The sequence below is a fragment of the Theropithecus gelada genome, chromosome 13 (assembly GCF_003255815.1).
Source record: "Theropithecus gelada isolate Dixy chromosome 13, Tgel_1.0, whole genome shotgun sequence".
In the NCBI taxonomy this organism is placed as follows: Eukaryota; Metazoa; Chordata; class Mammalia; order Primates; family Cercopithecidae; genus Theropithecus; species Theropithecus gelada.
The window spans coordinates 2,746,627-2,761,892 of record NC_037681.1 but is presented as its reverse complement, the minus strand read 5'-3'; the positions used below and the strand labels follow the sequence as shown (position 1 = coordinate 2,761,892).

General features: G+C 41.1%; 1 gene segment (V, D, J or C); it reads left to right on the top strand.

Moving 5' to 3' along the window:
- Window positions 1–6,988: 6,988 nt before the first annotated feature.
- LOC112604943 overlaps window positions 6,989–15,266 on the top strand; it is a 315,492-nt gene continuing 307,214 nt past the window's right edge. Inside the window, 2 exon segments of the V gene segment in view lie at window positions 6,989–7,069; window positions 7,195–7,482. Of these exon segments, the coding sequence occupies window positions 7,015–7,069; window positions 7,195–7,482 (343 nt within the window).

The following is a 15,266-nucleotide window of genomic DNA, read 5'->3' as shown; positions in this document are numbered from 1 at the left end:
CTTCCTCCGCTCTTTTAGCTAATTCTTCTGTGGATCATGGGATCTTGGGCTACATAACTGCTTCAGGTGGGCCTGATCATCCTGCCTCTGGTCCTAGTTTTCCTTGGCCCAGTGAAATCTATTCTGGCTCCGGCTCAGTGATGTTGCTTTGAGACTGTGTTAGTCAAGGTGCTTCATCAGTCTGACAAGACACACCTCCGCCTCCAGTTCAGGGTGGTTGGTGGGCATATAAAATGGAAGAGCTTTCTAAGGGGGATGTCTGGGTTCGGGGATGACTTCACTACAGTCCTCCGATGGTCCTGGACTCACTTGGTTTTCCCCACTCTTTTTCTTACACTTCTCAAGAATAATTGTAGAATGTGTTGGAAATGTAACATTCTGAAACAGGGAGGGACTGGTCAGAACAGCCTGACCTCTGTTCCAGCTCCCTCTAGCACAGTCCTCCTGTATTTAAGTCCTCCAGTACTTTAGCTCCATGTGTCCTGTGACACCGGGATTTAAAACCCAGAGCATCTTCTATGATGTCTTTCAGTCCAGACATATTCCCTGACATACTCCTGTCACAAATAAGGAACAGAAAACTATCACTTCATGATAGTTTCATTGTTTAACTTTGCTAAAATAGGTAATTATTTGGTTGCCCTTGTGTGTATTGGCAAGGGGGAACCCTGCATGACCATAGCTTTAGGTTTCACTTTAGAATATTCTATATATTCTACTTGAGGAAATGAGTAAAGCCATCCACTCCTGTGTATCAGGCCCTGTGGTCAGCAGAGGGCCTGCTGAGTGGGAACCCGTGTAACCTAGCTCTGTTCCTGTGAATTATAAGAGTGGTTGCTCCTATTTCTGCCCTAGGGCTTCCTAAACCATTGCTTCATGTTAACATGGTCATCAGTTTAAAGATTCAGCACATATTGAAGGATAGTATCTGAAGTCAGTAAAAGGTCATACCCACATGGACTTTCTTGGGTGAAATATTTGACAGAACGAATAGATGCCATGATCTTGTGTCGATTATTTCATTTCTTTTCCCACATAGTAGTGCCCTGATTGTGAAAGATTCCCATATCAATAAAGCATACATTCTCTGAGCATTGTAATAGTCAATTATAGGTCAGTAGAAAAGACAAACATTTATCTAGAATACAGAAGAATCCTAGTACAAATGTGTTACAGCCACCTCCATGGAAAGTGATCTAATACGCCAAATTATTACCAAATTTCTGATGGTATTTGTTTCTACTGTGGGGAGTCAGGTACCCAGAAGTGGCAATAGTTGGATCGGCGCAGGTGATGGGAAGGTATGACTCATTTGTCGCACACGTGCCCTCCACGTCACCACGGCTGCTTTGTATAAAAATGTATTATGCAAATCCTGTGGGAGTTAAGAGAAAAGTCTAGATTCAGTTCGTCTGTCTAGAGGTGAATGAGTCTTGAGTACGGGTGGTTTGTTGATGCCTCACCTATGGCAGATGTTCTCTGCTGTTTTGATTCAATAAACAAAATTCTGCACCCAAAATTTCCTACTCACAGGAGTGCATTCACACGTCTCTTCACTAGAGCTACTTGTCTCTGATATTCCAATTTCCTTTATCTTTTTTCTTTTCTGTTTTTTTTGTTTTGTTTTGTTTTGTTTTGTTTTTGAGACGGAGTCTCACTCTGTCACTCAGGCTGGAGTACAGTGGCGTGATCTCAGCTCACTGCAAGCTCCACCTCCTGGGTTCACGCCATTCTCCTGCCTCAGCCTCCCGAGTAGCTGTGACTGCAGGAGCCTGCCACCACGCCGGGCTAATTTTTTGTATTTTTAGTGGAGACAGGGTTTCACTGTGTTAGCCAGGATGGTCTCAATCTCCTGACCTCGTGATCTGCCCACCTCGGCCTCCCAAAGTGCTGGGATTACAGGCGTGAGCCACCGCACTCAGCCCCAGTCTTTTTTTTCTAGGACATTACCCAAACAGCTTTCCAGGAATCCATGTATAAAATTAACTCAATGTTTTCTAGCCATATTCGTTTGATTACCGTGTATCCTGCTCAACTACCTTCTGATTCCAGGTAAAATTTCAACCACCCACCCATGACTGTGGCCATAGTGTGGGAGGAATTCAGTTTTATTTACACAAATGTATGGTGCAGATTCATTCAAGAAGAAGCCTAGCTTTTTTGTTTGTCATTGTGGTTTTGTTTGTTTGTTTTTGTTTTTGTGTTTTTCCCCTCTGGAATTAGCTGAATGGGAAAATCCTTGAGGTCATTGAACATTAGCATAAGAAAGGAGCATTACATGGGAAACTGGAACTCCTGTCATTCTAAGTGAAGCACACTCTCTCTGAATCTGCTTTCACCCGATTCTGAAGTACAGTCTTCACTGTAATATTGAGTAGTTCTGAGCATCACCTAGACACATAAATTGTTGAGACTAAAATTCTTACTGTATGAGGGGCAGCTTAGTCACATAGCTAATTATTTCCTTATGTGTGCATGTCTGCTAGGACCCTGAGATATTCTGATAGCTGCATTTTAAACAGAGAATTGTTTGTGTGTTTGCATGCTGTGAATCTTTCTTGGAGCTGGCAAGAGAGTTCAGCGTCCTCATCTAATACAGATGCGTCTAACCCAAGCAATGTGCTGGATCACACAGCCCAAGCAACGGAGCCACCTGTATCAGAACCCGAACTTGCCACAGAACTTCTCATTCTCTGAGTCCACTCCAAACAGACAGCCTTGCAAATAAGCTGATAAACAAGATGGTGTAGTAGACCCAAGCATGGAATGTGTTTTGATGGAACTACAGGGTGGGCTTGCCAACACTGTGGTTTGTTCTCATTGGTTGGAGGTGCAAGACGAAATTATTTTCCCTTCCTTTGAAAGGAATGACCAGCATGACTCACTCCCCTTCTCTAAATCCCTGATATCTTCCCCAATGAGACAGGCCCTTGAATTTGTAGCGATGAATCTTATCTTCTGTTCCTCAGGTGTCTTCACTGTATATTGAGAATCCATAAGATTTTCTGCTTATTGCATGATCTCATCAACACAGTGCTGTATGGGGTGATGCTTTGTGAAAGGTCCTCAGGATCAATGTTTCTTCGGCCTACATTGTGACAGAGAGCAGGAGAGTTGTTAATGTAGCCCTGGGCCGAGACTGAGGATGTGAGCTGCTGTTCACCCCAGATGACTGCACAGCCTCCCCTAGACTGCGATGGACTCTGTCTTCACTCTGTGACTGGGTCCTGGGTCTGGTCAAGCCCTGCGGGAACCTCAGCGGGGCTCATCGGCAGGTGCCAGCAGAGGGCGCATCTCAGACTCACGAAAGGGGCGGGAGGGCGATCTCCTGACAACAGTGATGTCTGTGTATTTAAACCAATAGGACACTGTCATAATTTGCATGTATCCCTCCTCTCACATCTAAAGTGGTCCTGCCTCTCAGTATCTGTAAGAGGTTTTTTCTCTGAGATGTGGCTTAAGCAAAACTTACAAGTCAATAGCAGGAAGATGTCCCCATAACAACTCCTGGGGTTTCTGCTGCTCTGTGTTCCAGGTGAGAATATGTGGACAAAGCTAAAAGTGAGACAACTATTCCAATCAGTGATTTTTTTTTTCATTAGGAACCCTGCCTCTTGTGAAATTTAGCGTGCTTTTTCAATGTGAATTTATAAAAAGCAATGCGTATTCTTCCTGCTTGTCTAACTAGATTAGTGGTGATTTTGATATACGTATAGTTATGTTATGCTAATATGCCCATTCTTGATTTGAAATCAAGAATCCTCAATTCTTCAATGAGAAATTCTTCACCAAAGGTTGAGTGTACCAAGGCACTCCCAAGCAAGAGAATGTAGCTTTGGGAGCTCAAAGAAGGCGATAAAACTAAAAGGGCATTTTGTTTCATATCTTGCTTGACATAGGAAGTACAGGAGGATCACCCATGATCCTTAGAGTGAATTTCTGTTCTGCACGTCAGAAACACTGTTTGTCCCCTCTTTCATTCTCATCCAAAATCCAAACTGCAGTTTGAACATTTTTTTTTTAATTTCACCATACTTAATTTTGAGACCAGTATCCTACTGTTAATATTTGTTGATTCTAACGCAAACTAAGTTCATTTGTTTGACTTTGTTTGCTGTGCACTTATTTATGCATTCACAAATAACTTTGGGGATACAATCTAGTCATTAGCTATGCCAACTGACATCACAGTAAATGACATTTAAATTAATGATTTTCATCATGTTTGGTCACAAAACGTTATATCAGTTTTCATTCAATTTTTTTCATACCACACATATTTTACACCAAGGTGAAAAAATATGATGTGAAATAGTATGTCTACATTTTGTTTTCAGGCAGATACAGTCATGAGTTCCCTTCACATGATGTTTCAAGTTGGAAAACACGATGTGGGGAAAGTTGAATTGTGTGCCCGTTGGGTTAAACCCAAACATGAAGGCATGGGCAGGTTAAGGTCTGCTTTCTCTGCTTTCAAGATGATGCCTGGATCGTTGAGTCTTGGAAAGGAAGGAAGGCCATGTCTTAACATGACAGAGGAGCAGAAGAGAGAGAGATCCCAGCCCTGTAATCCCTGTTTCTTGTGTCAATAATGTATTCCACTAGAGGGCTCCACTCTCATGACCTAAACACATCCCAATAGACCCCACCTGGCAATACCATTACACTGAGAATTAACTTTACAATAGATGGCTTCTGGAGGACACAGTGAAACCATAAAACTTTCCTAAAAGATACACATTCCAGACCATCTGGCCAGCAATGCATGCAGGCAGAGTTCTCTGCCCTAGATCATATAGAACATAACACATATATATGGCCATTGGAAGTCAACAGAGGTACAACAAAGGGAAATCCCTAGACTACAGATGCAGACTGCTCTATTCATCATGGAACAGTTAACCCTTGAATAACCTGGGTTTGAAATTTTCAGATCCACGTATATTTTCTTCTGTGTGTGTCACCTGTAGGCAAGCATTTAATAAGTAGTAAATATATTTTCTTATTTTTATGATCTTCTTAATAACAATTTTTCCTTTAGCACATTTTATTAGAAGAATAGAGATTATAATATATCAACTAGTTATTTCATCATTAAGGCTACCAGTCCAAAGTAAGTTATTAGTACTTAATTTAAGCATGAAAAATTTCTACAGAGGTTTTCATCTGCAAGAGTGATCAGTGCCCCAACCTCTACGTTGTTCAGGGGTCAGGTGCTCTTTCAGTCTATAGCTGCATCTCTCTGGAACAGGATCATGGCAGGTGGTTGCAAGTAAAGGAATCCAGAAAATAACATCTCAAACTATGCTGCATTGGTATGATGATTATGTAAAACCAAAGGCATTTAGAAAGCAGCAAATGCACAAAAAGGCTTTTCCTAAATATCCCTTATCTGCCTAAAAGCAGATTCTCCGGAAGGAAACCAATTGTCAAGAAAACTCATCCTGGGAACTTTTATATCTGGAAAGATGATACAAAACAGGAATCAAAATAAAAGAGACTGGAAATTGATGCTTTATCCAGAAAGGCTACTACATGTTCTTTTGAGAATGCAATTCTATGCTCATCTATTCTCTCCAGGTTGCCTACACTTCTGATTGCCCTCTTCCCTAGAAAGGAAATATGAACTGCATCTCTCTGAGTAATCTGGGTAATCGCCCTGCAATGATATCCCACTGCACTTTAAGTGAATTTTGTTTGCCTTTTCTCTTATTAGTCTTCCTTTTGTCCGTTCATTTTCAGCAAATATTTAGAGGACAAATAGAGCTTTCTTCCTTTCTCCCAATATAAGCAAGTTCCCTTATAATTCAGGCTGCTTACAAAGCAGCAGGAAGGTTTGTACACAGGATACAGCACTGTGATTTGACTCCCCTAGTCAGGCATCAGTAAACTTTTGTACAGCCCTAGCCTGTAGGCCACTGATGCCGATATCATTGGATCCACTTCCCCTGCTACGGAGCCAGGATGGGACATTTTAGGGCACATTACAAATGTGAGATATAATGAGTGCAAGTCTGTGTCCAGTTTCATTTGCATCCAATTGATTTATCCATGTACACTGGATAGGCAGTTGCTTAATAAGAGATTGAGTATGTTTTTCCTAAAGATGTTAACAGGGAGGCTGGTATCTCGGCTGGGATGATGTCCTAACTCACTGATAAAAGGTAATAGAAGTAAGTGTCATTGATGGTGCATGCCAGGGACATGCTCCATGCAGTGGTCACCCTCACTAAGAGGGATGAACTTTGGGAAATAATACTCCGTGGCAGAAAAGAAGGTAGACTATGAAGGTGCCCAAAACAAGAATAAGGTGCAGCCCATTTAGTCTCTGGGTATTACACAGACCTGCAACTCTTGATAATGGCGGATCTGTGAGTGCTGCATGCATTGAGGAAACACGGTATCATCTGTGTATCTGTAGTAAATTGCTTCAGCTAATAATGGTAAAAACAATGCCATAACATCATTATCTAATACTTACAAATATATATGGCATTGTGTTGATAAATTTTATTTTTAATTGTTTTAGAAAGGAACAATGTTAAACGCACAGAAATGTTAAAAGTATAGGACAACGTACCCCCTTCCCTAACTCGAATTATATGAGACTTTTGAAGACCTGAGGATCCTGTCTAGCATTTTGCTATGTGTTTCCTATAAACAAGAATTTCTCCTAAATAATCCCCATACACCAATGAAATACATTACTCCATCGACTCCTGAGGAATATTTCAAATTGTCAGAAAAAAACTAAAAAATGTTTCTCATGACAAAATAGTCCCCAGTAGAAACACATTCTCTGCAGACAAATTTATGCTACCCTGGTCTTACTTGGGACACCTGGGGACACTGAGCCAGTGCTTAGCTACTGAGATGAGCCAGCCCTGCAGCTGTGCCCAGCCTGCCCCGTCGTCTTCTCATTTGCATATTCCCAGAGCACATCCTCCTGCCTTGAAGATTTATTAATAGGCTGGACACACTTCGTGCAGGAGTCAGACCCTGTCAGGACACAGCATGGACATGAGGGTCCCCGCTCAGTTCCTGGGGCTCCTGCTGCTCTGGCTCCCAGGTAAGGAAGGAGAACACTAGCGGTTTACTCAGCCCAGTGTGCTCAGTACTGCCTGGCTATTCAAGGAAGTCTTCCTATAATATGATCAGTAGTATGAATATTTGTTTTTGTGTTTCCAATCTCAGGTGCCAGATGTGACATCCAGATGACCCAGTCTCCATCCTCCCTGTCTGCATCTGTAGGAGACAAAGTCACCATCACTTGCCATGCCAGTCAGGGTATTAGCAGCTGGTTAGCCTGGTATCAGCAGAAACCAGGGAAAGCCCCTAAGCTCCTGATCTATAAGGCATCCAGTTTGCAAAGTGGGGTCTCATCAAGGTTCAGCGGCAGTGGATCTGGGACAGATTTCACTCTCACCATCAGCAGCCTGCAGCCTGAAGATTTTGCAACTTATTACTGTCTACAGTATAACAGTAACCCTCCCACAGTGTTACACACCCGAACATAAACCCCCAGGGAAGCAGATGTGTGAGGCTGGGCTGCCCCAGATGCTCCACTTGATGCCTCCATGGGCTGAGAGTGTTCCTCAGATGCAGCCACACTCTGATGGTGTTGGTAGAGGGGGACATGAAGTCATGTCTGCACCACAATACTTTTCTCTTTCTCAGCCCCAACTGCACAGCCATGACAAAGACTCTCCTATTTTAAGAAAGACAGAGATGCTTACACCTGAGGAGTCTAGTTTATAGCTTCAGTTGGAATTCATATAACAGAGAAGAAGCCAAAATAGATGTTCTAAGCAGGAATTGTCTTAATATGGATAATTACAGTCTACAGTACTGAAGTCTAAATAAAATGTAGAGATGAATCTCTAAGTTTAATGTTTTATTTGCAAAGGAATATTTGCCAAATGGGGCATACAGGAAAACTCAGTGGTCTTCAATATGTTGGAAGAACAAAGAGAAGGTTAGAGTTTTATGAAAAAGGGAAAACATCACCTATGGCTCCTTGAGAAAGTTCATTGGCACTAGGAAGGGTTGGGAGCTGGTAAGCTCAGACTGGTAAGCAGTGGTGGACAAAGTGAATTCTAGAATTATATCAAGTTATCTCAGAAGTTGTGGGTAAATGTGTTTTCAAGGAACAAGAAGCCAAATCAGTGAAGCTTGAAGAGATTTCTGTTACTGAAACGCTAAGGATTCGGTGTAGATACTGCTTCTCACCGCACAGAAAAAAATCACTAAGACAGCAAGTATTGCCAAGGAACAGGCTTTAATCAAGTGCTGCAGCCGAGGAGATGGAACACCATTCACAAACATATCTCCCTGACCAACTAAAATTAGGAAATTAGGGGTTTAGATACCAGGGAAAAAATGTGGGTAAACAGGAATTAGGGAGGGGTAATGAAGATAATCTGGTCAACAGGAAGCAGGAGGTCAGTTAGTCAATTGTAATGGGTGAAGGGTCTGATGTCTCACTGTCCTGATTCAGTGATATGTAAGGTTCAGTTCCTTGATAGTATCTGGAGGCCTGATGGTTGGTTTGCTGAGAAAGGAACTCAGATAAGACAAATGTAACTATCTTGAGTTTTTAGACTCTAGGAGTCAATTTCTATGTTTATTCAAAAAAAAACATAAACATTAGTCCCATGGGATAATAGGGCCTATTTCAATTGCATTCTAGACACAATACTTTGCACACTGAGTGCCTTTCCCTCCTGGTTTCTTGGCTGTGTTGGGTATGACAAGAATGACTTAATTCCTATGATTAACTTTCACACTACAATCTTTCAAAACCAAGGATATAGTAGTCATGAAAGCTGATATTAGAAGCAGGATTCTCTGGTGCTCCCTCAGAAAACAGAATGCGTCTTCCCCTGAAGTATGGGCTATTTAACTATGTGGTCCTCAGTCCTGTCTGGAAGCTTAGGGGTAGGGATGCTGATGCTCTCAGCTTCCTACAGCATCTTTCCAGGTGTTTCTGAAGTCCTCACCTCTGTCCCTGTGTCTGTCTTAGGTACCAATGGAGAATATCGAGTCATCCTTTTCTGACTTCCAAATCTCATGGGAGGACCTCTTACTGGGCAACTCTATAGGACAAAAGGGAGCTAAAAAGACATATTTACATAAGTTAAAAGATTTTTCCCCCAATGAGGCCATTTTTAAAAATTATATTTAGAGGCACAAGTTGAAAACATATCCATCTTTATTTTCTTATTAATGCAAATGTACATTTGCAAATATTTTCAAAATTGTAAAGGTTGAAAACATAATTATTTGTCCATGGAATGATCAAACACCTCTATAATTAAATGGAGTAAATATTTTCTTGAAAATTTGTACTCACTGAAATAAAGGAATATATTTAAAATGTGTGAAGCTATGTTAGAAATTATTGGACTTAAATTCAACTGTGCAGCTTGGTTTGGGATGTTGTTCACTCCTGAGACCTGTCACAAGAATCTTGTGTCATGTGTAGTCACTGCTGTTCAGCTTTGTCTTCAGACAATTGATATCTATAGGCTGAAGATGATCTCTGTGTCCTGCAGGGGAACCACTCAGCTGAACCCCTCCTTGATCAGCCAGATGATCATGAACATGAGCATCCATGAGCATGAAAACGAATGTTTACTGTTATCAGCCACTGAATTTAGTATTTAACTAGTTACCAATATTTAATGCATAAATTCTTACTGATACAGTATTTATACCTCTACCTATATATACACACATGTATTTTTTCTTAAATTGGTGGTACAAATGTGAACATTTAGTAATCAAATTATGAAGTGATTAAGGGAAAATTAAAGACAAAATTAAAACTAATTAGTATTTCCTTAAATAAAATTTACCTTGTTTATGGAAAAATGTGCATATATATATTCAAGATACATAGAAGTAAATATATATTTGATAAAACATTGGCTATAAATATATATAGTATTCATATACATTTAAATAATCTGTTACATTTCATAAAAATATGGTATTCTGCACCACATATAGTTCATACTCTTGCTAGAGAAAATTTCTTTGTAGCCTTTATTTTTGAAACTCTAACAAATGGTTGTCCTTACCTAAAATATTTTTCCAACCACGTGGAGCTCCAAGGGTAGGACTAGAGTATATTTTGACTAATGTTGAATAGTAACCATTGCATCGTGTAAAGTCTCCATTATGTTCATGCCCACGATGATGATATGCCAAATAGAGTTCTCACAACAATGGATGCCGGATGGAGTCACATCAGTGCCATTGTCAAGGAAGCCCTGGAAATGTAAAAACCATAACAATGAGTAAACTGCAAGGGTTGCATCTGATGATCACACTGCAAAGAGAACAGCACATTGCAAAGAGAACAGTACTTTAATAATAATAATTCTTTGTTTTTGAGACGTAGTCTTGCTCTGTCGTCAGGCTGGAGTGCCGATCATCAGGCCTTAAAAGAAACACAACAGGATGGCTGCAGACAAAGCCATTCTGGGTGAGCTGTGACTAGATGTTTCAAAAATGAGCCATAAAATGTTTTCCAAGTGAATATTAATTGAAATGCCATTAATGAGCATGAGGTTTTTAATAATGAGGATGATTCAACACTTGGACTTCAGTCAGTCACCTTTTCCAGCTTTCCCAGGGAGTCTAATGAACCAATGTTATGGAGGTCCCTGTGGGGACTCAATAATAAGAGTTTCAACTAACTGAGATGTACAGGGCTACTGGCTCTTCTGAACACCTAACGCCTCCTGAACCCCTAACATTGTGTCACACATCAGGGCTCAGACGAACAGCTGGGGTGGTGATACTAGTAGACCTCTTGTAACATGAGAAGGGCACTGGTTATCTTCCTATATATGAATTTGCCTTTCTTTTCGATTATATTTCTGCATAAAATATTATTTGAGGATTTTCCAAGTGCTTTCGTCAGAGTCAGAAAATTCTTCCATACTATGGCTTTGGATCAAGCAACTTTTTTACCTCAAAAAAAAGTGAAACAAAGTGTAACTCATGATCTTATCATGTGCACAGGGGTAGCTATCCCTATAGACAGAGAAAAAACCATTATTAATGAAGCAAAGCTGGCACATAAACCCTTGTGCTATTGAATTGCTATGCTGAGGTTCTGAAACACAGACTGTGAATGGTGCTATTATTCCCATAAACAGAATATTTCCATCTTGAAAATGAGCTGTAGACTCATCATTGTTATGCAAGCTGAACAACTTGAAATGCTCTATATTTTCTCAGGGCTGCAGTTTCCTGGCTGATGGTTTTTCGTTTGTTTTGTTTTTTTGTTTTTGAGACGTAGTCTTGCTCTGTCGCCGGCTGGAGTGCAGTGGTGTGATCTTGACTCACTGCAACCTCCGTCTCCCAGGTACAAGCTATTCTTCTGTCTCAGCCTTTCCAAGTAGCTGGGACTACAGGTGTGTGCCACCATGCCTGGCAAATTTTTGTATTTTTCATAGAGACGGGGTTTCGCCATATTGGCCAAGATGGTCTCGATCTCTTGACCTCATGATCTGTGTATACTAGCCTCCCAAAATGCTGGGATTACAGTTGTGAGCCACTGCGCCCGGCCTGGTTGATGGTTCTTAATCCAAAGAGTTGACATGACAATTATACCACTAAATTGGAAGAAATGATAGGATAAGAATGTGACCATTTAATACAATACTGGATAAGTTGTCAACACAGGGCATTGGGGTGTATGCTGGGGCCATAGATCTAGCCCATATAAAGCAAGAGCAAACATAATTGATTTTATGTATTTTAGAGAGGAAGTACAGAAAATATGGACCCTAGGGGACCTTCTAGAATGTTTCTATTTATTGCCATTTCACTGGTAAAACTCACAGAAGATTTCAACAGTTATCAGAATGAAGTTCTAGGGATCACAGTCATGTGAAGAATTACCTGCACTTGGATCCCCAGTGAGGCAAAGGGAAGATGAAATGCATAGTGGGATATGGAGGTGTAAACACCAGGGACAGCCTCCTGGTCAGCTTAAATGTTGAAAAGTGTATTTATTATTTTTCTTTAGATTTATCCCTGAATCAGTTGGATCTGAGAAAAGTCATTATGTCTGGTTATGCAGAAAGGTGTTTATTATCATGAATTAATGGATAGAAAACATTTGGGGAAACCAGAGTGGCAGCTCAGGCAACTCCAAGTATTCCTTCTGCTATTCCTTGATCCTCTCCCTGCCCTGTGTTTTCCAAAGTCAAGAAGGACACTCTCATTTTGATAGAAACCCGGTAAGTGAACATATTGTGCCCACAGGACTGGGCTGCAGGGCTGTGACCCAGACCAGGAAAATGAACACATTTGAGTGAGATCAGGCAGTTCCCCTCCCTCATCTCAATCCAAAAGCATTCTGTAGCAGCACATTTGATGGACAGTCTCCACCACATCTGGGACTTAGGACATGTCCTCCAAAGACATGAGGAGTAGCCTTTCCAGACTCCACCATAGAGAAAGTATTGCCAGAAACTAGAGAATAAAATAAATATGAAAGGAGCTGGTGACAATAACTAAATGTGCCATGCATATATGTATTTTAAATAATTTAATCTTTTCTATAAAATTCGAAGTGCTATTTTTAGCCACTTGTACAATTTAGACCACAAATTAAATAATAAGTAAACAGATTAGTGACTCATGAAAGAAGATCCTTTTTTCCTGGAAGGTGTTGGGCTGAACAGATTGGAGTTTCCCTCACATTTTGGGGAGCACAATGTTATGTGGGTAGCATGAAGTTCTTTGTAAAGGAAATGTTTGTGTTAGGTTGTAGCATGTTGCTGTTGATACTAGTAATTCCTGAAAATTTAAGTGTAGAAAGATGTGTATTTATTACAATAGAAAGCCACAGGATGCACTTGGGCAGAAATAACACCTGTACCCATGAAAACAGATGAATCTACATGAGACTGAAATGAAGATGTCATCAACACAGGCAGGGCTGCAGAGAGAGGGGTCAGATCTCTAGTAGTTGATAGCAGAGCTTCTGTCCTTCTGGGGGCAGTAGTTAGAAGAGCTGCTCTCTTTTCTGCAAGAGACAGCTTGAATGTGGAGTCTCAGGCAGCAGGAGCTCCTCCCCAGCCTGCGCCAGCAGTGCCATTCTTGAAATTGCTGTAGAGGCTTTGCCTGGAGACTGTTCCTTAAGGCTCTTCAACAATTTGCAAGGAATTTAATATCCTCTAGTAAATCCTTTTATGCTTCATGGGTTTGACATTAGCAACAGGGAATATACACAGTTTACAGTGACATCATTCACAGCCTCCTTTTTTTTCTGTCTAAATATAATGTTTTCCAGGTGGACCTGCCAGAGGAAGCCAATGTAAACGACAATCCATGTCACCAAAAATGCAAGACAAATAGGCTCGGGACAGCCACTGGGTTCTCACGTAGCTGCACTGTCTCCGGTACAAAATGGGAGAGTGTAAAACTCTTAGCTTCATCATCAGAGAGATGGTACAGTGTGACCTTCTCAACATAGTAAGTCAGTATTTACAGACATTGAGATACTATCAACTTTAACACCGTAATACAGGCAAAAGTAGAAAAGAAAATAAATTGGACCACATAAAAATTTAAAATGTGCATCAAAAGTCATAATCAACACAATGAAAATGCAACATGTGGAATAGAAGAAAATATTTGTAAATCATATATCTGATAAAGGGTTAATAATATCCACTATATAAAAATAAGTCCGGCCGGGCGCGGTGGCTCAAGCCTGTAATCCCAGCACTTTGGGAGGCCGAGATGGGCGGATCACGAGGTCAGGAGATCGAGACCGTGCTGGCTAACACGGTAAAACCCCGTCTCTACTAAAAAATACAAAAAATTAGCCGGGCGAGGTGGCGGGCGCCTGTGGTCCCAGCTACTCGGGAGGCTGAGGCAGGAGAATGGCGTGAACCCGGGAGGCGGAGCTTGCAGTGAGCTGAGATCCGGCCACTGCACTCCAGCCTGGGCGACAGAGCGAGACTCCGTCTCAAAAAAAAAAAATAAAATAAGTCCTACACATCCACAGTAAAAATAAAATACCTGATTAAAAATGAGAAAAGTACATGAATCAACATTTCTCTAAAGAATATCCTTTAGAGATAATTAGATAACTAGCATAGGAAAAGATGCTTAATATTATTAATCCTTAGAAAAATAAAAACAAAACCTACTTCTCATCTATTAGGATTTTTTTTTCCAACAGAAAATGACCAGTCTTGGTGAGAATTTAGGGAACTGGAGCTCCTCTGGACACTGTCATGGTGAAGTAAATGGCCCATCCGCTGTGAGAAGCCAGGTGGTGATTCCTTGAAGAATTAATGGAAATAATATATAATTCAGCAATTCCAATCTTGGACATACACCCAAGTAATTGAAGACGTTAACTTGAGGAGATATTTGCATACCCACATTCAGAACCGAATTATTCACAACAACCAAAAAGTAGAAGCAACTCAAATGTTCACAAAGGAGAGAACTGGTAACCCAAATGTGGTATATACATACAATAGCATATTATTTAGCTTTAAAAAGGGAAATTCTGACACATGCTACAACATGGATGAAACTAGAGGACATTACACTAAGTGAAATAAGCCAGTCACAAAATGATTACTGAGTTATGATTTCACTACGGTATTTGCAGTACAGTTTCCATTTTGCTATGAATCAACACAGTCCCCGTCCCTTTCTTTCTTGTAGTTTTCTGGAATAACTACAGAATGCTCTGGAACTGTAACATTCTGAGATAGGGCACGATTGGCCAGAACAGCCTGCGCTGGCTACGTTTCTGTCCCTACTAGAAACAGGAATTTCTTCAACACTCTAACCCAGTGTGTCATGTGATTCTAAGACATAAAACCCAGGGTGGGCTGCATTCCAGGGCCCCTCAGTTGCAGTCCTTGTGGGGTATGCATGGTCTCGAGTCAACTGGGCCCCAGCAGCTTTCTGCTCTCTCTGGCTGACTCTCTGTAAGTAGGAATCCACTTCATGTAACTGGGTGTGTGCATGGGTGTTGTGTCTCACCCAATTTGGGTAAGTTGGAGACCAGTGCACAGCAAACCTTCTTGGCAAAATTGGTGCAGTGAGAAGGTTTGATGTGAGAGAACCATGGCTTATTGGTGAAGTTGGAGGAACAATACTCTCCAGTCCCTGGCCCAGGACAGAGACATCAGGGGATGCAAGGGCTACGCGTGCAGATGGATGTTTAATGAGGAGGGAGGATAAATGGGACATGGTGAGAGGCAGCATTTGATGTG